The 21,618-nt window shown below is 42.3% G+C and overlaps 1 protein-coding gene across 3 annotated transcripts in view; it reads right to left on the bottom strand.

Annotated features, from left to right (window-relative positions):
* Nucleotides 1-21,618, bottom strand: part of OXNAD1 (oxidoreductase NAD binding domain containing 1) — a 55,667-nt gene that overhangs the window by 27,079 nt on the left and 6,970 nt on the right. For 2 of the 3 annotated variants that reach the window (XR_009563831.2, XM_030876372.3), the window contains exons 2-5: nucleotides 18,250-18,402; nucleotides 16,340-16,457; nucleotides 15,965-16,028; nucleotides 835-941 (exon numbers count right to left, since the gene is read on the bottom strand). Coding sequence is in view for 2 of the 3 variants with exons in the window: in XM_030876372.3 (XP_030732232.1) it covers nucleotides 835-941; nucleotides 15,965-16,028; nucleotides 16,340-16,449 (281 nt within the window). In the remaining variant the exon portion in view is untranslated. The remainder of the gene's footprint in view (nucleotides 1-834; nucleotides 942-15,964; nucleotides 16,029-16,339; nucleotides 16,458-18,249; nucleotides 18,403-21,618) is intronic. The other variant, XM_030876371.3, reaches the window with a different exon arrangement.

Below are 21,618 nucleotides of genomic sequence, written 5' to 3'. Positions count from 1 at the left end.
ACTATTTACAATAGCCAAGACATGGAAGCAACCTAAATGCGTATCAACAGACGAATGGATAAAGAAGATGTGGCACAGTTATACAATGGAATATTACTCAGCCATAAAAAAGGAATGAAATTGGGTCATTTGTAGAAATGTGGATGGATGTAGAGACTGTCATACAGAGTGAAGTCAGTCAGAAAGAGAAAAACAAATATTGTATATTAATGCATATATGTGGAATCTAGAAAAAATGGTACAGATGGTACAGAAAAATGGTACAGAACTATTTTGCAAGGCAGAAATAGAGACATAGATGTAGAGAACAAATGATGTAGACAACAAGGGAGGGAGGAGGGGATGAACTGGGAGACTGGGATTGACATATATACACCAATATGAATAAAATAGATAACTAATAAAAACCTGTTATATAAAAAATAAAATAAAAATTTTAAAAATGTGTATCAACCCCCAGCAACACATAACTGAAGCAGATTAGATTATTGCAGTGCATTCTATTAGCAGCCATTCCTGCAGAATGTAATTATCAGAGTTGTCAGGTCCTCAGACCACAACTAGCTGCTTTGTTTCAATCTGGAAAACTCAAGGCAGCAATTTTCATCTATGACTGAGAGGGTCATGTGCTCAAAACCAAGGTGAGCTGAGGATAGGAAATGAATCAGATTCTCCATGCCAAAAAGAGGCTCAGGCCGAATGGAGACGCTCTAGAATTCCTACTCCCTGGCAGAAACAGTAGCCATAGAAGTCCTTTCCAGAAGGAAAAACAAGCTCTTGTATCTGATGGCACCTTGAGCACACACACACTTAGGAAACAGAAAAGCCACTTACCACTGGCCGGCTTTAAAAGAAAAGTCTTTATCAGCTACAAGCAGGCGGAGCCTCTTCACAGATGGGGACTCATCAGCTGCTCCACACACCTTAGCTGCTGACACCACCTGGAGCCAAAAGACCACAGTGGCTGAGGTTAGGTGCACACAACTCAGGAACAAACTGTGGCTTTCTGCTAGGTAGGTTTTTGGGTTTTTTAAAAAATCTACAAAGATGTGGGTTTTGAAAATTGCAAAACAAAGTAAAGCACACTTTGCTTTAGAATTCTGCCTACCACCAGGTGAACAAATTTTAATTATTTTGGGAGAATTTTATTCTGCATACAAAACTCACCTCTGAGAGGGACCGTTTAACAAGCGTGTATTTGTGGAGCATGCAGTGTGTGCCACGCACGAGGCTGGGTGCTCTGGGGAAGAGCCGGGGCACCGGAGCCCCATGCAGCCCTGCCTGGAGCCTGACTGCTCTGTCAGCGCTATGCACGTAAATGAGACCCACCATCAGCCACAAGCCTGTGTTTGTTCTGAGCCCTCCAGAAGCCCACGCCAAGCTGACTTCAGAAATTAAAAGCCAAGCACTTAGAAACTTTTTTTTATTTTAAGCAATTTTCACAGAGTAAGTTGTGTGCCTGTTTAATCTAATGACAGACAACAAATTGGGTTTGTACTCCTTGTGCCTTTGTTTTCTTCATTTATTTTTTCTAATTCATTGTTTATTATATTTTACAAGATATAAAGAGTTCACAACCTTCGAACAACAAAAACAGCCCTTTGCCACAGATCGTTGGACAAACACTATTTTAAACGATGTATCTGATTTCCAGAAAATCCTAAAAAGGTCTGAGTCAGGTACTCTTCAGTTCAGTGACATCCATGCCTCCAACACCCCTCAAATTCCAAATGCCTCTACTTCCTACATTCCTTGTTTCTTCCGCCTGTGGGTTTCTCTTCCTCCCAAACCTGGGATTTCTTCACAACAGGGCTGAAAAGACAATATGACTCTTTCCTCCACCTACTGCCCTTCAGCTCCACTTCTGGCAGCAAATCAAATCAGTAGCAGGTGACCAAACACAGTCCTTCTCCTTGACTGTGTTACCTTCACAGCTCCATTAGGGGGCGCCTTGGGAATCTGTCGAGGTCAGTGAGCCTCCCACCCTAATGCTAGCTCCCCTAGCCCCTTTTTTCCAATAGGACCAAGTCAAGTCAAACTATCAGTGGGAGACAATTCTTAAAAATCCACGGGAAAATTCTCCAGATGATGATGGTCTCCCTCGCCACCTCAACAAACCTCTTGAAATGTTCTCCCTTTCTCTTGCTCCTGTAAAATCCCCTGCCTCTCTTTCTCTGTATTTTTGCCAGTCCTCTCTCTCCTCCTCTCCCTGAGAGCAAGTGGGGTGAATATCCCCTCTGGAGCCTCTGAGCCTGGCCCCACCCCCGCCCTGCATGAAACGCTGCTTCACCAGCTCCCACCAGCCTCTCCTCCAGGTTCAACCTGCTCCTCTAGACCCCCTGACTCATCAGACATGATGTCTAATGCTAACTGCTCATCCTCCACAATTCAGCAGCAAAGAGGAAGCAGCAGAGTACGGCTTTTAACAGCACAGGCTCTACAGCTAGACTGCTTGGTATTGAAGCCTGGTGCCACCACTTACCAGCTGTGTGACCCTGGCCACACGTGTGACCCTAGGCCGCCTCAGCTGGGAGATGAGAATAACAGCACCTGTACCTCACAGAGTTGGTGGGAAGATTAAAGGAGACAACATATGCAAAGCACACATAACGCTGCTGGCCCACAGTAAGTGCTCCTTAAGTGTCTGTTTTTATGTATCTTATTGCATTAATTATAATGAATTTATCAGTATTTATTCATTATTACAAGAAATCTCACACTTTATCCATTTACGATCGCACATGCCACCTCACCAGTGCCGCCATGCAGGGACTCGCAGACCAAGCGCCGCACACCCCGGGGAGCTGTTCTCATGGACAACAGTACACACTATAAAGCATGGTGGTCTTGGTACCACAGCCTATTCATTGTTTTGCTAGAACAAACCTAAAAGCCATACCGTCTTTAAAAGCTATTCTGGAAATCTTGCCTTTAACACTGGCCTCTACTTATACTTCTTCATCCAACAGAACCTTCCCTGCTCCCTTGATGCTCTCTGCACCCATGGGAAACCTGGCTTCTGCTCTCCTGTGACTTCTCCCAAGCTTGGTGGATGTCTTGCCGAACAACCAAACTCAACATCCAGTCCCAGTTCTCAGCCTCCCTTCCAAGCGTCCCTGGTCTCTCTGAATTTGATGCTTCCTACTTCCTTTCCATCCTGAAGCACCCTCCTTGCCTGGGACGGCTGACACTGAACTCTCCCGACCCCCTCCTGCCTCTTCTCCGCCCCTCCTCCCACTTCCTTACCAGGCGCTTCCTCTGAGCTGCCTCACTCCTGCGCCCTCTTCACCTCCGGGCTGAGGCCCTCAAGCACTCCCAAAGCTACAACCCTCCACCCCAATTCACTGTTACTTCTCTGCCAATCACAGGCTCACATCTACATGCCCCTGTAAAAACAGCCAACGTCTGAGGAGCATTTATCTCAGGTGTACGCCAGGTGCTGAGCTAAATGTTTTATGTGCATTAATTCATTCAGCTAATATGAATAACCATATTCTATCCCGAGAGACAGTATTGTTACCCTCCATTCTGCAGATGAGGAAGTGGAAAGGTTCAGTAACTTGCTCCAGATCACTCAGGAATGGCCGTGTCGGGATTCACACCCAGGTCTGCTTGGCCCTTGACCACCTGAAAGTCCTGATCCAATGGCAAACGCACTGATGTGCACAACTAAACCCAGCATATTCATTCCTTCCACAAACCTTTCTTGAACTTGGTGCCTGGCGCTGGAGGCGCAGAGGTGGAGAAGGCTGCTCCTGCCCTCAGAGGGCCCCGCAAAAGCAGCCGCCTTTCACGACCAAGGTTTCAGGCCAAGGTTTCAATTCTGGATCGACCTTGGAGTCAGTAAGTCAAATCCATGATCTACTGGTACCTGCGCACACAGTCTTGGTTCGCTAACACAGGCCAGTTCCACGAATTCAGCTCACGCCTCTTCCTCCCCTTGCTCGCCCACCACCATCCTAAGCCAAGAACTCTGCTCTTCTCGCTTGAGTTTCTGCCTCAGCCTCCTTCTTATCTCTCTCAAAACAGACAACAGGCGAATATTCCTCATGTTCTGACCTCACCGAGTTACTCACCAGCTCAAAACCCTCCAAGGTCTCCCTAACTCTCAACTACAAACAAAATGCTCAGAGGCCTTGGTAACTCATGCCAGCCTGAGCTCCTCCTGGTTTACCAGCCAAACTGGACGACTTGCCAGTCCTTAAAGGCAACTGACACCTGCCTCCCTCTCAAAGCCCTGCTGAGGTCTCTGGGCAGGCACCCGCCCTCAGTCCTGTCACCCTCCCACCCAGGCCCCTGGGCCCTGCTCAAACACCACCCCTCACCCAGGTCCTCCCTCTCCTCTCCATCCTCTCAACTCTGCCAATAAAATTTTTCCGCCTGTCTTATCATACTTAGCACATTTAATGTAAATATAAATACTCATGAACAGATCTTTTCCACACACAGACCACAAGCCTCCTGAGGTCACGTACTGGATAGAATTTCCATCTAGGTCACTTCCCTGCCTCAAGCATGGGGCCAAACACATAGTTAAGATTCAGTAAATATCTGCAGAATGAACGAAAACTCTAACTTAAAGTGACTTAAAATTGGTTTCCAAAACAAAGGTTAGTAGAAATTCAGGAGTTATTTGTTGTTCAAAAAAACAAAAAAACGAAAAGAAAAGAAAAGAAAAGAAAAGCAAGTGGGGGACCACTAAAGAAAATCTAAATTCATGTTCAAAACTGTGGAAAAGTCAGGGAAGGCAGGGATTTCTTCAGTAGAATAGGAATCTTCCTTTGTTTGCCACACACTCTATTTTAAGTATCTTATTACAAAGTAATAATCAGCAGAGGACTCTCATGACATTATTACTCTTATTTTTTTAGGTTTACAAAAAAGAAACATTTGTTTTTGTAAAGTCATTATTTTCTTTCAATACAATAATCTGCAAAAACACAGCCAAGAGCTAGATTATTTCATTTGTAACAGTTTAATGGGCATCTGTCAGATTCATTAAAAGCTAGATATGTATAAGCTTTAAACACATCCCAAAGAGTCACCTGGTCACAGGGAAATGACATTCATAATCACAGGGGAGGTGGGGAAAGGCACAGAGAATTTCAGCTGAAACATGAGCATGCTTGACCAACAAATGCTAGACTATATAAAATGAATTCAACAATCATCTGCCAATGTCCAAATAAATTCAATGAAGAAGGGAAAGAAGTTATACTTCCCATTGAAAAAGTTCTGTTTTCATCTGGATAGCCCCCATGACCAAAAATGATCCCAGATGCTTTATGCCTACTGGTATTAATACAAAAGGCAACATACCTGTTGCTATTAGTCCAAATAATCTGGGCAAAACTGCTATAACTGGTCACACAAAATACCTTTGCACAATTCATGATTTTTAAAGACATGCCTCCCTCTTAACACCTTATTTTCTTAATATAAATACTGTTTACTATACAAAGATTTCTAGCAATGGGGATTAAAAACATTAGCAAAATCTTTTTGAAGGCCGTGTCTTTTATTTTATTCTGAAGCTATTTCATATAATTAAGCCATGATTATGGCTCTGGTTATATGCCATTCTTTCTCTACTTTTAGTGAATAAGCAAAACATGATGGAGAAACTGTATGTTTTAACATTTGTACTTGTTCTCAATGGATCAAAAGATTTCGCAACTGAAACCTCAACTAGCCATGTCCTAAGTTAAAACACATGGCAGGAAATGAAGTTTTCCATAAAATAACATCTAGACTCTTCTACTGTTCAGTAAAATAACAATACATTTGCCAACTTTTACTAGCACACTTTTTTAATGCTTTGTCAGAGTCAGCATCTAAAAGGAAATGCCATCATGCTGACTGAAAGGGTTTTATGGACGATATTTTGATGTTACTGCTGCTACAAAAGTCTCTGTTCAGGAAATGGGCCTTTCTCTGGGAAACCTGGCCGCCTTCCCCTGTTCACTCCCATTCATTCATTTGCTGGCTTAAAAATTTAGACAAAGTCAGTAGTAGAGACGACCTGAAACAAAAACACAGGTGGGGCACAGAGCATTTCAGAGGTGAAGGAAAATGTAGTCATCATCCAGAATAGTGTGTCATCTTACACATAAGGACACCAAGGCCCAGAGACATGATTTTAACTGTGGCTGAACACCAATCTGATGAGTAGGAATCTGATTAAAAGAAAATGGTTTTACTGAAGTAAATTACTGACAAGGAAAGACCACACAATTCTGTCAACTGTATAACCTCTTCAACGGTGTGTGCCGTCAACACCACGGCCTGCTGTGACAATGTGCTCTCCCTGCTCCTCCCAAACACTCACCCATCCACCTGGGCTGAGTCTGCTCTCTGCCCCCTCAAGCCTTCACTCTCTCATGCATCACTCCCCGCTCCCCTGTCTCCATGACAACACACTCGCGTTCGGGTCTGCCGCCTCACATAAGGACACCGGCAGCAAACGCCTACACACAGCGCTCACCACCGGCTAGCCACTCCACGTACAGCATTCATTCCATCGTCACAACAACCCGAAGAGGTGGGTATTGCTATCATCCCCATTTTATATGTGAGAAAACTGAGGTCCCAGAGCTAGTAAGTGGCAAAGCCGAGATTTGAATCCAGGCACTTGACCACTGTGCTTTGCTGCTTCTCAAAACATAACAATTAAAACAAGCCTCTCCCTTAACCCAGCTGTTACCCCATTTCTCTGCTACCATCCACATAAAAAATTTCAGAGGGATACATGGTCCTGGCTCCACTTCCCTATTTCCCACCCTCTCCCCAACACATCCATCAGGCGTTCACGCTCAGCGATGCACTGAACTGAAGCCAGCCACTCCGGTGGCCCACTATCCACTCTGCTATATCCAGTGACGGCCTCTCAGCAAACTTCCACGTGGTTGGCTGCTCCCTCCCGGAAACACTTTTCCTCCTGGCTTCACCAACACCTGCTGATCGCCCGCCTGCCTGGTCAGCCCCTGCTTCCCCATCTCCTCCGCTGGCCCTTCCTCTCCTGCTTGACCTCTAGATGTTGACATGCCCCAGGCTGAGTGCCAGGCCCTCTCCCTCTCCTCTCTATGTGGCTTAAACTTTTCATCTCCAGCAGTGAAATCCAATCTCGTATACCCAACTGCTGACTTCAATTTCCATTTCAAACAAAACATCCAACATAGAACTCTTTTATCTCTCAAAGTTTCTTCCTTTTTATTATGGAAAACATCAAACATACACAAAACTAGTAAAAATAATATAATGAATCTCCATGTAGCCATGACCCACATTGAACAGCTGATGTGAGGTGACAAAGCTCATGGCTGATCTTGTCTCATCTGTAACTCCATCTACCTCCCACCCCAGATTATCCGCAAACTGAGCTCTTTATCCCCCTCCTCCAAACTTGTTCTTCTCTATTTTAGTAAATATGTGCCACCACCATCATCTACCCCGATGATTCAAATCCCAAACTAGAAGTCTCTTGGTCTCCTGTCCTCTCACTAGCTGTACACCCCCCGCCCCACCTGTGAATCCCATCAGCCCCACCCACAACCCCACCACGCTACCCTAAGCCACCGTCATCTCTCCGCGGACTATGTCAGTAGCCTCCAACTTGGTGTCAAAGCACCGCAGAAGCCCAGAGCTCTACCGAGCCAATAGATGACCCACTTACAATGTAAACCACACGTCATTTCCCTGCTTTAAACCTTCTGTCGCCCTGAGAATAAAACCCCAACTCCTTGTCCAAGGCCACAGCAGTTTCCATGACCTGGGCCCTCCTACCTCTCATCTATCACCTTCTCTGAACACGCGGTGCTCGTTCCTGCCTCAAAGTCTCCGCACTCTCCAGTCCCTCTGCCAGGAATGCTGTGCACTAGGCTGGCTGGCTTTCCTCCTTATTCGAGTCTCAGCCCAAACGTTACAAACCAATAGGAAATAACGCTCCCAACACCCATGACCCCATTACCCTGTTTTATTTCCTTCACAGTGTTTATCACATCTGACATTTCTGGTTTACCAGCCCCACATACCTCAGGGGCTTTACCTGCCTCCTGCACTGCTGTATTCCCCACACCTGGAATGGGGCTAGGTTATAGCAGGCACTCAATGCATGTCTGTTTCATTTGATTGGATCCCCTAAGGGAAAAATGGAAAAGAGCCACCTCTTAGATTACTTAATTTGTTGAAAAAAAGGGTGTCCGTGAAAAGCAATGACACTATATATTTCAGACACTAACAAGTTAAGTTCTGGGTCTAGTTAAGAAGTACCAGGTGAGGGAAGTTCTCATTTTCACAGGTCTTATCTGCATATCATCACTGTCCCTACTTTACAAAGGGACTCTCCAAGGCAGTACAGGTAATCAGCCACAGAAGAGGTGTCGAGTGAAAAAAAATACACAACCTAAAAGTTGAGAATTATACTTTATTCTGTGGACTTACTGCAGACTTAAGTCTAGGATACAGCCTCTCAGATAGCTCTGAGATACTGGTCCAAATAGGTAAGGGAGGAGCCAGGATATATAGGAGTTTCTGCAAAAACCCAGGTAATCGACCATCAAAAGATTACTGCTAGGGCTTCCCTGGTGGCACAGTGGTTGAGAGTCCGCCTGCCGATGCAGGGCACACGGGTTCGTGCCCCGGTCCGGGAGGATCCCACATGCCGCGGAGTGGCTGGGCCCGTGAGCCACGGCCGCTAGGCCTGCGCGTCCGGAGCCCATGCTCCACGACAGGAGAGGCCACAACAGTGGGAGGCCCGCATACCGCAAAAAAAAAAAAAGATTACTGCTAATTAAAGAAAAAACAGACATCTCGAGTTAATGAATTTAGTGCTTCTCTACGTATGGGAAGATGCAAGAGTCTGAGCTTATTGAAATCATTCCTTTGATATGCACCTTGGCTATCTAGGGCCAGTATCCTGCTTTTCTCCATCCTGAATCCTCTCAGTGTGCACCATGGGGGATGGTGGCTACAGTGGCTGATGGCTTGATGGCCCCAATATCCTTTGTTTACTGAAATGGGCAGGCGACATTCTTTGTCCACAGTGGGAGTAACACTTGTTTATTCTACTCAATGAAACAGGTACTGAGTGCCTATGTCATGTCAGCACTATGCCAGGTTCTGTGGCTACAGTGGCTTCCCTCTTCGTAGGCCTCCACTCACAGCAGGGTGCTGGGTATCTGAGGAGCTGGAGGCCAGCTGCCAGGGCCATCAGACTGCACCCCCCTGGGAGATTCTCCAAGAGACTGGGGCCCACCCCCCCACAAGCCCCCAGCTGCCTCTAGGTGCCTGAGGTCTCCCCACCACTCTCTGCTCTGTCAGAGCTGACAGTGCCGTGAATGCCAAGTACTGTTCATCTCAATCTGGATAATCTCTAAAAGGTTCTCTGACCATCAGTCAAAGCAAATTAGCTGTCCAACTGCTGGGAAACAGTCCATATTAAAAAAATGCCCCCCCCACCTCCCAACTTGAAGAAGGCCGCTCCAGCACACAACCTTTCCCAAATGTACAGGTGATGACTAGCAGAGAAGTGTTAAGAGTTAAACTCAGAACACGATCCAGCTCTCCAACTAAGCAGCCTATTCCACTCAAATCCAAGCCTCAGCAAAACCCAAAGTCAAGCAGATTCTCGGCACTCAATAACCAGCAATGGGACTCACAGGATCCCCAAATGTCTCTGACTCAGAAGCCCAGTCATTTGGTTTTATTGTGTCAGTAGTAACTCCCACGTTTGTTATGCCCGGTAATACTAAGTGAAGTTTTGATCTGGAACAGAGAAATGGCTGTGTGAAATTTACCTCCCATTTTGTTGCTCAATTGAACTTTGTCTAAATCAAGTGTCACGATCCTCTGCTATATTAGAAAGAAAGACCAATTTGATAACAAAGATCTGAGTTCAAGGGCTGAGTTCTCCATTTACTTGAACAAGTCCTTTAAACTTAGGCCAACAATGTAATTTATCACCCAAAACAGGGCCCTTGTGAAGGTGAAAAGGGGGTGCTACTGACAATTATACCAGAGGAAGAGTTATAAGCCAGGACTACCCCAGGCAAACAGAAAGCAGGGTCATCCTATCTAAATCTCTGAAACCTTACTTTCCTCACCTGTGCAATGGGGATAAGCACCAGGGTGGCTGTGAGAATCAAATAACAACTTATTGTCTAATCGAGGGCTTTGTAAACAACAGGCAACAATACACATAAGGCATTTGTAGGATAAGGCATAGGATTCTAAAAGAAGTACACTAGTACAATTAAAAAAGTATTAATCCCAAGGAGGAACATACCTAGACACACAGTAATCAAGCTGGCAAAAATTAAAGACAAAGAGAAAATATTAAAAGCAATAAGGGAAAAGCAACAAATAAGATACAAGGGAATCCCCATAAGACTATCAGCTGATTTTTCAGCAGAAATGCCACAGGCCAGAAGGGAGTGATGTAATATATTTAAAGTGATGAAAGGGAAAAACCTACAATCAAGAATACGCTGCCCAGCAAGGCTTTCATCAGATCTGACGGAGAAATCAAAAGTTTACAAACAAGCAAAGCTAAAAGAATTCAGCACCACCAAACCAGCTTTATAACAAATACTGCAGGAATTTCTCTAAGTGGAAAAGAAAAGGCCACAACTAGAAACAAGAAAATTATGAAAGAGGAAAGCTCACTGGTAAAGGCAAACATATAGTAAGAGTAGGAAATCATCCACACACAAATATGGTATCAAAACCAGTTATCATGAGGAGGAGAGTACAAGGGCAGGATATATGAAATGCATTTGAAATTAAGAGACCAGCAATTTAAAACAATCATGTATATATACAGACTGCTATATCAAAACCTTATGGTAACCACAAACGAAAAATCTGTAATAGATATATACATGAAAAAGAAAAAGGAATCCAAAAACAACACGAAAGATAATCAATCACACGAGAAGAGAACAAAAGAGGAAAGGAAGAAAAAAGGCCTAATAAAACAAATCCAAAATTAATAAAATGGCAATAAGAACATACATATGGATAATTACCTTAAAAGTAAACAGATTAAATGCTCCAATCAAAAGACATAGACTGGCTGAATGGATACAGAAACAAGGCCCATATATATGCTGTCTACAAGAGACCCACTTCAGATCTAGAGACACATACAGACTGAAAGTGAGGGGATGGAGAAAGGTATTCCATGCGAATGGAAATCAAAAGAAGGCTGGAGTAGCAATATTCATATCAGACAAAATAGACTTTTAAATAAAGACTGTTACAAGAGACAAAGAAATATACTACATAATGATCAAGGGATCAATCCAAGAAGAAGATATAACAATTGTAAATATATATGCACCCAACACACGAGCACCTCAATATATAAGGCAAATGTTAACAGAAATAAAAGAAACTGACAGTCACATAATAATAGTGGGAGACTTTAACACCCCACTTACATCAATGGACAGATCAACCAGACAGAAAATCAATAAGGGAACACAGGCCTTAAATGACACATTAGACCAGACGGACTTAATTGATATCTACAGAGCATTCCATCTGAAAGCAGCAGAATACACATTCTTTTCAAGTGCATATTGAACATTCTCCAGGACAGATCACATGCTGGGCCACAAAGCAAGCCTCAGTAAATTTAAGAAAACTGAAATCATGTCAAGTATCTTTTCTAACCACAATGCTATGAGATTAGAAATCAACAAGAAAAAACTGCAAAAAACATAAACATGTGGAGGCTAAACAATATGCTACTAAACAACCAACAGATCACTGAAGAAATCAAAGAGGAAATAAAAAAATACCTAAACACAAATGAAAACAAAAACATGATGATCCAAAACCTGTGGGACATAGCAAAAGCCATTCTGAAAGGGAAGTTTATAGCAATACAAGCTTCCCTCAGGAAACAAGAAAAGTCTCAAACAACCTAACCTTACACCTAAAGCAACTAGAGAAAGAACAAAACACCAAGAAGGAAAGAAATCATAAAGAGCAGAGCAGAAATAAATGAAATAGAGACTAAGAAAACAGAAAAGATCAATGAAATTAAAAGCTGCTTCTTTGAAAAGATAAACAAAATTCATAAACCTTTAGCAAGACACATCAAGAAAAAAAGGGAGAGGGCCCAAATCAAACTTTGAAACAAAAAAGGAGAATTTACAACAGACACCACAGAAATACAAAGGATCACATGAGACTACTACAAGCAACTACATGGCAATAAAATGGACAACCTAGAAGAAATGGACAAATTCTTAAAAAGGTACAATCTCCCAAGACTGAACCAGAAAGAAACAGAAAATATGAACAGATCAATTACAAGTACTGAAATTGAATCTATGATTTAAAAACTCCAGAACACAAAAGTCCAGGACCAGATGGCTTCACAGGCGAATTCTATCAGATATTTAGAGAAGAGGTCCAAGAGGGAGGGGATATATGTATACATATATCTGATTCACTTCACTGTACAGCAGAAACCAACACAACATTGTAAAGCAATTATACGCCAATAAAAAAATTAAATTAAATTAAAATAGGGAAGAGTTAACACCTATCCTTCTGAAACTATTCCAAACAAACTGCAGAGGAAGAAACACTTCCAAACTCATTCTATGAAGCCACCATCACTCTGCTACCAAAACCAGACAAAGATACCACAAAAAAAGAAAATTACAGGTCAATATCACTGATGAATAGAGATGCAGAAATCCTCAACAAAATATTAGCAAACCAAATCCAACAATATATTAAAAGGATCATAAACCATGACCAAGTGGGATTTATCCCAGGGATGCAAGGATTCTTCAATATAGGCACATTAATCAGTGTGATACACCATATTAACAAACTGAAGAATAAAAACAATATGATCATCTCATTAGATGCAGAAAAAGCTTTTGATAAAATTCAACATCTATTTATGATAAAAAACTCTCCAGAAAGTGGGCATAGAGGGAATCTACCTCAACATAATAAAGGCCATATACGACAAACCCACAGCAAACGTACTCAACAGTGAAAAACTAAAAGCATTTCCTCCAAGATCAGGAACAAGACAAGGATGTCCACTCTTGCCACTTTTTTTTTTTGCGGTACGCGGGCCTCTCACTGCTGCGGCCTCTCCCGTTGCAGAGCACAGGCTCCGGATGCGCAGGCTCAGCGGCCATGGCTCACGGGCCCAGCCGCTCCGCGCCATGTGGGATCTTCCCAGACCGGGGCACGAACTCGTGTCCCCCGCATCGGCAGGCAGACTCTCAACCACTGCGCCACCAGGGAAGCCCCACTCTTGCCACTTTCATTCAACATAGTTTTGTAAGTCCTAGCCACAGCATCACAGTCAAATGTCATTCAGTTCAGAGCTCAGTTTCCCTCATCAGCAGGACTCCAGGCAGCTTACAGTTACAGCCCCAAGTAAGAGATATTAACATCATAATATGGTCATTCAGTAAATTCTCCAGAGGGAACCCCAGGCCTAGTAAAGAAAGGACACTTCCGGGTGGGTGAGAGCTCCATTCTGGACCCACTCCAGGAAGCAGCAGGGTCCTTTGGCCTAGGAATCAGAGACCTGGAGCTTCCCTCTGGCCCCAGGCTCTGCTGCCTCTGCTGTAACATGGAGATGCCAAGCTATCCTTAGGCTGCCTCACAGGCTGGAACTGAAGGGCAAATGACGCATGGGGAGTTTTGTGGGTATGCTAGCCGTACAAAGGGAAGGCAGGGTCTGCAGACAAGAGAGGAGAAAGTGGTCTGGCCTGACCAGAGGTGCTGGTCATTTCCAGAAGTCCAAGCTGAGCGCCTGTTCCATGGCTAGGACCTGCACTCTGGAGGGATACAGGTGAGCCCCTGATGACCTTACACCACTAAGGACGTGGTTCCAGGCACCACCTGGCTTATCCAGCTCCACCCCCCAGCACCCCACTCTCATTCTGTGTGGTAGAGGAGCAGAAATGAGAAACAGAGAAGGAGGGGAGGTGCAACTGGAAAATCTCCCACCTAGCTGATACCATGGCTGGACTTACCCTGTAATTCTCTGACTTCCAGGCATTACAACTCTCAACTGCTCAATCACACTACTGGAGTTTCCATTAACTTTCTGTGCAGTTTTCTTAAACTTGGCTCAAAATAACCCCTCAGAAGTCTCAGAAATTCTGTCCTGTAAAATTTGAATTCAGGAATTGGCAAATTACAATCGACCCACAGGCCAAATCTGAGTGTTCTGGTGAATGCCGTCTTGTTGGAACACAGCCACAACAATCTGTTTACATGTTGCCTAGGGCTATCTTCACACTACAAAGGCAGAGTTTTGTAGTTGTAACTGAGACAGGGTGGCCCTGGAAGCCTAACATACTATCTGGCTCCTTATGAAAAGTTTGCCAAACCCAACTCGTAATTCTACCTGCCTCAAAATACAACAGAAGAGAGTACAGTCCAAACCTGTTAAATAAACTGCTTTTTCTTCAAAGCTGGCAAGGTTTCACTTTAAAAAAAAAAATTCTAACAAATCTCACTTTTACAGAGTCAGCATTTTTGCGTGTTGAACAAACCAAAAAAAAGCGTTTTCAGATTTATCATCAGCGGGAAAAGCATATTTTCCCACACAGCCATAAATCTATTATGCTGAACTACTTTACATAAACTCCTCAAAAACACATTGGCTTAAAGCTGAATCCACAAACACACCACTCTTGGCCCCAAAGCAATTTTCTGAAAGTAGAATAAGCTTGAGGGTGGGGCCTAAATAATACTCTTTTACATTAAAGTATATTCTATTATTAACACTAAAAATTAAACTACTGCGACAATGCAATTTCTGACCATGTTTATAGAAGTGTATAATCCTTCCTTATATGAAATAGTTTTCTAACTGTTAGTTTAAATACACTTACAAAACTAAGCTAAGTATTTTCAAATACGTGAAGAATCATTCAAAAGCAAAATCAAATATCCAACTGACACTTTTAAAAGAAAATGGGGTTACTCACAGAGATAAAGGGTGAGGATCCTTTATTTCCCAGCCCTCGACACCCCTTTGGGTTGGTGGATTAGCCCTTCTATGGTCTGAATATGGAGGAAAATATCTGCACATGGGAAGGGGTAATAGGAGCTCGTCCACCTTCCTTTCTCAGATGTTAGTGCTTTCTCCCTTTTGATGAAATAGGAAGTTGTTCTAAAGTAGGGATAAGAACAAGGACTTTGAGACATGGTGCCAAAAAAAAAAAAGAAAGAAAGAAAGAAAAAGCAAGCTACTCGTAAAATGTAGGCTCTAAAAGAAGTTCTATCCCTAAAATATAACCTTAAACCTTAAACCTTATGCCTGTGAGGACAGTTCCCTCCATTGCTGCTACACTTCCTTCATCAAAAACAAATCCATCAGGACTTCACTGGTGGTGCAGTGGTTAAGAATCTGCCTGCCAATTCAGGGACATGGGTTCGATCCCTGGTCCAGGAAGATCCCACATGCCACGGAGCAACTAAGCCTGTGCGCCACAACTACTGAGCCTGCGCTCTAGAGCCCACGAGCCACAACTACTGAGCCCACGTGCCACAACTACTGAAGCCCACGTGCCTAGAGCCTGTGCTCCACAACAAGAGAAGCCACCGCAATGAGAAGCCCACGCACCGCAACAAACTGTAGCCCCCACTCACCACAACTAGAGAAAGCCTGCGTGCTGCAACAAAGACCCAACACAGCCAAAAATGAATGAATAAATAAATAAATTTATTTATTTAAAAAGAAAAAATCCATCCATTCCAAGTTTAAAGGGAACAATTTGAGTATTTTGCTGTCATCTTTTCAAATCAGTTGTCATATGCCCTGTTCAGAAAAGTTCTGAAGAGAAAAATAACAAACTTGCCCTGACTGTCTTCACAGGGATCAAGCTCATGTAATGCCCTCTCAGTAAGCCAGTCCTAACTGCGTGCCACCTGCCAGCGAGGAGAACCTGCCCTGGCCCAAGATACAAACCTCCCGGCGAACGACATCTGCAGTTCTCTCCAAGTGATCAGTTTTCCTTTTGGATTTCATTACGCTTTAATAGAAAGTAAAATTAGGTTATTAAGTATTATCCTCCTGAAAATTAATTACACTAGTAATTATCGTGACTATCCAATACCTGTCATACCTGTAGCTGGAAAGCAACAGCATGACTATCCACAATACAATATAACATCATGGATCCCAGAAAGCGGCCCATGAAAATCTGCACATCTAACTAAAGCTTAATGATCCACTGACAGCATGCACGTGTAAGCAAGATGTTACAATATGCCTCCCATGATCATCAGCAGGTCAGGTCTTTTTGAAAATCAACCTCAAATGACACTGAAGGTGACAACTCACCTGCTTAGAGTAAGGTGGCGCAAAGCGCTGGGTGTCAGTCTACTCGAAGCAGCCTGAGCGCAGATGGCCCCCACAAAGCCTCGCAGCAACGCAGGAATCACGACAGCCATGGTGCTTCCTGGGAAACAACAAACTGAAAGTTAAAATATTTTAAGGAAAAGTAGGGAAATATCAGACTATCTTAGGGGCCAGTGAAGAAGAGTTTGGATTTTGGTTGCTGACATTATGAGCTGATCTAACAGCAAAACAATTAACTTCACCCTGACAAAATTTCTGCTACTACATACAACTGATTCAACTGATCTCCACAGCACATACGTATGTAATTATGGTGTTCAAATATTTCTGTTCTCTATTAGTTTCCAAAATCTCTGACCAAACTCATGGGACTAATCTTCTGCTATTACAGAAGAGGACAGTAGATTTTATAACTGCCTAATAATTATATTCTGCCCAGAGCACCGCATAAGTCTTTAATATTTCTTGTTAGATAAAGTGAAAGGGACAAATTTTCTGAGGTTCACAGCAATGAGAATAAACAAACTCCAACTACATGCAGTAACATAGGTATCACAAATATCACAGTAAATGAAAAGAATGAAAGAAGCCAGACTCAAAGAAGTCAGTCACACAGAGTACAAAAACAGAAAAAACGAATCTACACAGTTAGAAATCAACTTAGTAATTACTCCTGGTGAGGTGCCAATGACAATGTCTTTTCTTAATATGAATGCTGATGGGTATTTTCATTTTGAAAAAAGTTCATCAAATCACAGAGAAGTTTGGGAGCAGTAAAAATACTCTGCATGGTACCATAATGACAAAAGTCATTAAACATATGTCCAAATCCACAGAACATACAACATCAAGAGTGAGCCGTGGTGTTAGACTTGGGATGATTATGATATCAGTGCAGGTTCATCACTTATAACAACTGTCCCACTCTGGTGGGGGATGTGGATGCTGGGGGAGGCGATGCACGTGTGTAAGCAGTGGGTGTATGGGGAATCCCTCTACTAGCCTTCAGTTTTGCTGTGAACCTAAAACTGCTCTAAAAAAAATCAAGTCTTAAAAGTTCAATGAAGCAGTCCTCTTAGGGTTTATGTACGTCTGTTTATATGTTACACTTCAATAACAAGTTAAAATAAAAAAGCCAGAAAGATTCTCCAACATTTCAAATTCTAAAAACTACTGGCCTATCAGGGAAAGCACTGATTGGAAGTCAAATGATACATTTTTTTTGCTTCCTATCACTGTTTTCCTCTGCCAATTTTTAACTATTTCTTTGCCTAACATGGCCACTTTTAACACGTTATATTGCCATATATATCTGTCCTTTCCTATCTCAGTTGGCTTGAGAATAAATGAAAATGTATGTGAACACTCTATTTCCTGAGCTCTTTGGAAGGTACTACATGAATTAATTGTAACAAATACAGTGTTAGAAAAATATTCAAGTGAGGTGTGCTGCATTCCTACTCCACATTCATTAATTTAGCCCTTCATTTGACAAATATTTATTAAAGCCCATCACATGGCAGGTCCTGGGGATACAAACATGAACAAAACAAAGATCTTAGGGAGCCTACATTTAAAAGACAGAGACAAGAAATAAATAAAAGTAAGTAAATTGAGCAGTGATATCAGTCATATGTAATTTATTCAGTTATAATCAAATCATATCAAAAATCCACTGTTTCATAACTAGTCTTTAGACAAGATAAAAGATCTATTTCTTGCCATGCAGCATCACTGTGGATAAACATGCTACTCGCTACTTTTCTCTCTAGTAAATGAAATAAGTATAAGGCCTCTTTCACCTCATGTAAGACTATTACACGTAGTTTTTCTCCTTTGAATGTAGTAAACCAAAAATGGTACATAAATCATTGAAAGAAGGCAAAACTTACTTTAGAAGTCCATGAGAATTCAGGAGTCATTAAGAGTACGGCTGACTGACTGACATGCAATATTCTGGTCCTGCATTTACACTGAGACCTTTGGAATACACACCAGTTGGAACACAGACAGTGTTTCCATATACTGAAATTCTCACAAAGTTCCTGCAATGGCAGAGACAACATATAAGAACGATGATGGGGAAAATTAAAAAGCACTGTCTCTTAGTGGCAAAAGGAAAGGCTCATTGTAATCAGCAAGAATCACCGCAGAGCAAGCCGACTCTCAAAGACCCCCTTTCCATTCATTCCTCCTCCTGTTTCCACTTTTCTTGTCTGACTGTCTTGCTGCTTCTCTCTTTCATCTTCCTTGACCATCAGTCTGTAACTTCTGCTGCTTAGAGTATCCACCCCATGAACAACCAGCTCAATGGCTGGAATGATAGAGTTACATGTCACTTGGGGTCAACTTCCCTGATAAAATTTAACAGATATGTAGGTACATATGGACACCCTGTTCTGCTCAATGTTTTGGACAACTACTGCTACAATAAGTTGTCCTCATCTAAGACACATATGTTAGTGATTATGCTGTCTGAACGGTCTACTGCTCAACTGAACTGGAAAACAAAGAAATGTTAATTTTTAAAAGCTGTTCTCTTTAAAATTCTAACATCTTGTTTTGTAACAATAGTAACCATGACCAAGAGCGCCACCTACTGGCAAAAAGAAGGGTATTTCATCAAATTGTGTTCAAAGTGCCTTCCAAAGCAATAGGTATTTAAAGAAAAAAAAAAACTACCCATATTTTGAAATATGTCCAGTGGTTTTATATATTCAATGTAAGTATTAATTAACTATGGAAAATTAACATATATTAAGTAATTTTCAAAAACATACAAAAAAGAATATTCCATCAATGTTTGTATCCTCATAGGCCTTACCTCACCAAAGTTATTTCTAAAACAGAGAAAAGTATCATAAATGCTAAATAAAACATATATCCATTTAAACAGTGAACTACAAGCAACAGATAATTATGACACTATACATATAAAATCCTGAAGATGCTACCAAAAAACTACTAGAGCTCATCAATGAATTTGGTAAAGTTGCAGGATACAAAATTATACCCAGAAATTTGTTGCATTTCTATACACTAGCAACAAAAGATGAGAAAGAGAAATTAAGGAAACAATCCCATTTACCATCACATCAAAAAAAAAATACCTAGCAATAAACCTACCTAAGGAGATAAAAGACCTGTACTCCGAAAACTATAAGATGCTGATGAAAGAAATCAAAGATGACACAAACAGATGGAAAGATACACCATGCTCTTGGATTGGAAAAATCAATATTGTCAAAATGACTATATTACCCAAGGCTATCTACAGATTCAAGGCAATCCCTATCAAATTACCAATGACATTTTTCACAGAACTAGAACAAAAAATTTTTAAATCTGTATGGAAATACAAAAGGCCCTGAGTAGCCAAAGCAATCCTGAGAAAGAAAAACGGAGCTGGAGGAATCAGGCTCCCTGACTTCAGACTATACTACAAAGCTATGGTCATCAAAACAGTATGGTACTGGCACAAAAACAGACATGTAGATCAATGGAACAGGATAGAAAGCCCAGAAATAAACACACACACCTATGCTCAATTAACCTCTGACAAAGGAGGCAGGAATATACAATGGAGAAAAGAGAGTCTCTTCAATAAGTGGTGCTGGGAAAACTGGACAGCTATATGTAAAACAACGAAATTAGAACGTTCTCTAACACCATGCACAAAAATAAATTCAAAATGGATTAAAGACCTAACTGTAAGACCAGGTACCACAAAACTCCTAAAGGAAAACATAAGCAGGGCACTCTTTGACATAAATTGCAGCTATATCTTTTTGGATCTGTCTCCTAGAGCACGGGTCCCCAACCCCACCCCCACCCCAGTCGCACAGCAGGGGGGAACCAGGTCGCACAGCAGGAGGTGAGCGGCGGGGAAGTGAGCGAAGCTTCATCCCTATTTACAGCCGCTCTCCTTCGCTCACATTACGGCCTGAGCTCTGCCTCCTGTCAGATCAGCAGCCGCATTAGCACAAACCCTACTGTGAACTGTGCACGCAAGGGATCTAAGCTGCATGCTCCTTATGAGAATCTAATGCCTGATGATCTGAGGTGGAGCTGAGGCAGTGATGCTAGCACTGGCGAGTGGCTGCAAATACAGATTATCATTAGCAGAGAGGTTTGACTGCACAGAGACCATAATAAATCAATTGCTTGCAGACTCATATCAAAACCCTATCAGTGAGTGACAAGTGACAATTAAGCTGCATCTGGTGGCAGGCTTTATAGTGGCAAGTGAGTTGCTGTACTTCAATTGTACAGCTGCATCTAGTGGCAGGCTTTGAGTCAGAATCCAACACTTATTTAGTCCACGCGTGGTCCACCCATTATTTTATTTACCACTTCCATTGTGCCTCCTTCCCGCACTGTGCACTTGTCTCAGTCAGAGTTTTGGTAAGCCCACAAGCTAACCCTAGCCAAAATGCATAAAAAACAAACGTCTCTGGAGAGCTTCTTTGAAAATGGGGAAAGACCCAATGATGAGACAGCAGAAGACTCTAAGACTGCCAACAGAAAGAAAGCTGGATTTGAAAGAAAATACCAAGAGTCCTACATAATTACGGGTTCATTGCAACAGGTTATTCACATTCTCCAAGCCTGCTTTTGTATAATATGTGGCAACTGGCTATCCAACAAAGCCATGAAACCTTCAACTGCTTCACCACATGGAGACCAAGCACCCTGCATTAAAAGACAAGCCTTTGGAGTTTTTCAAAAGAAAAGAACATGGACATGAAGAACAGAAGCAATTATTGAAGGCCACCACTTCATCAAATGTGTCTGCACTGAGACCATCTTTCTTAGTGCCCAACCACATTGCTAAAGCTAAGAAGCCCTTTACTATTGGTGAAGAGCTGATCCTGCCTGCTGCTAAGGACATTTGTCGGGAACTTTTAGGAGAGGCTGCAGTTCAAAAGGTGTCATGTATTCCTCTTGCAGCTAGCACCATAACTAGATGAACTGATGAAATAGCAGCAGAGGATACTGAGACACAATTGTTAGAGAGGATTAATGAGTCACCGTGGTATGCAATCCACGTTGATGAGTCTACTGATGTTGACAACAAGGCAACAACGCGCTTTTTTGTGCAATATATTTTTCAGAAGGATGTGCATGAGGATAAGTTATGTGCACTTTTGTTGCCAAACAACACCACAGCTGCAGAACTATTCAACTCTTTGGACTTATCGGGACATATCAAGAAAACTGAATTGGTCATTTTTTTAAATTAATTAATTTACTTTTGGTTG

This window comes from Globicephala melas, chromosome 4 (genome assembly GCF_963455315.2).
Source record: "Globicephala melas chromosome 4, mGloMel1.2, whole genome shotgun sequence".
Classification (NCBI taxonomy): domain Eukaryota; kingdom Metazoa; phylum Chordata; class Mammalia; order Artiodactyla; family Delphinidae; genus Globicephala; species Globicephala melas.
This window is presented reverse-complemented; position numbering and strand designations above follow the sequence as displayed.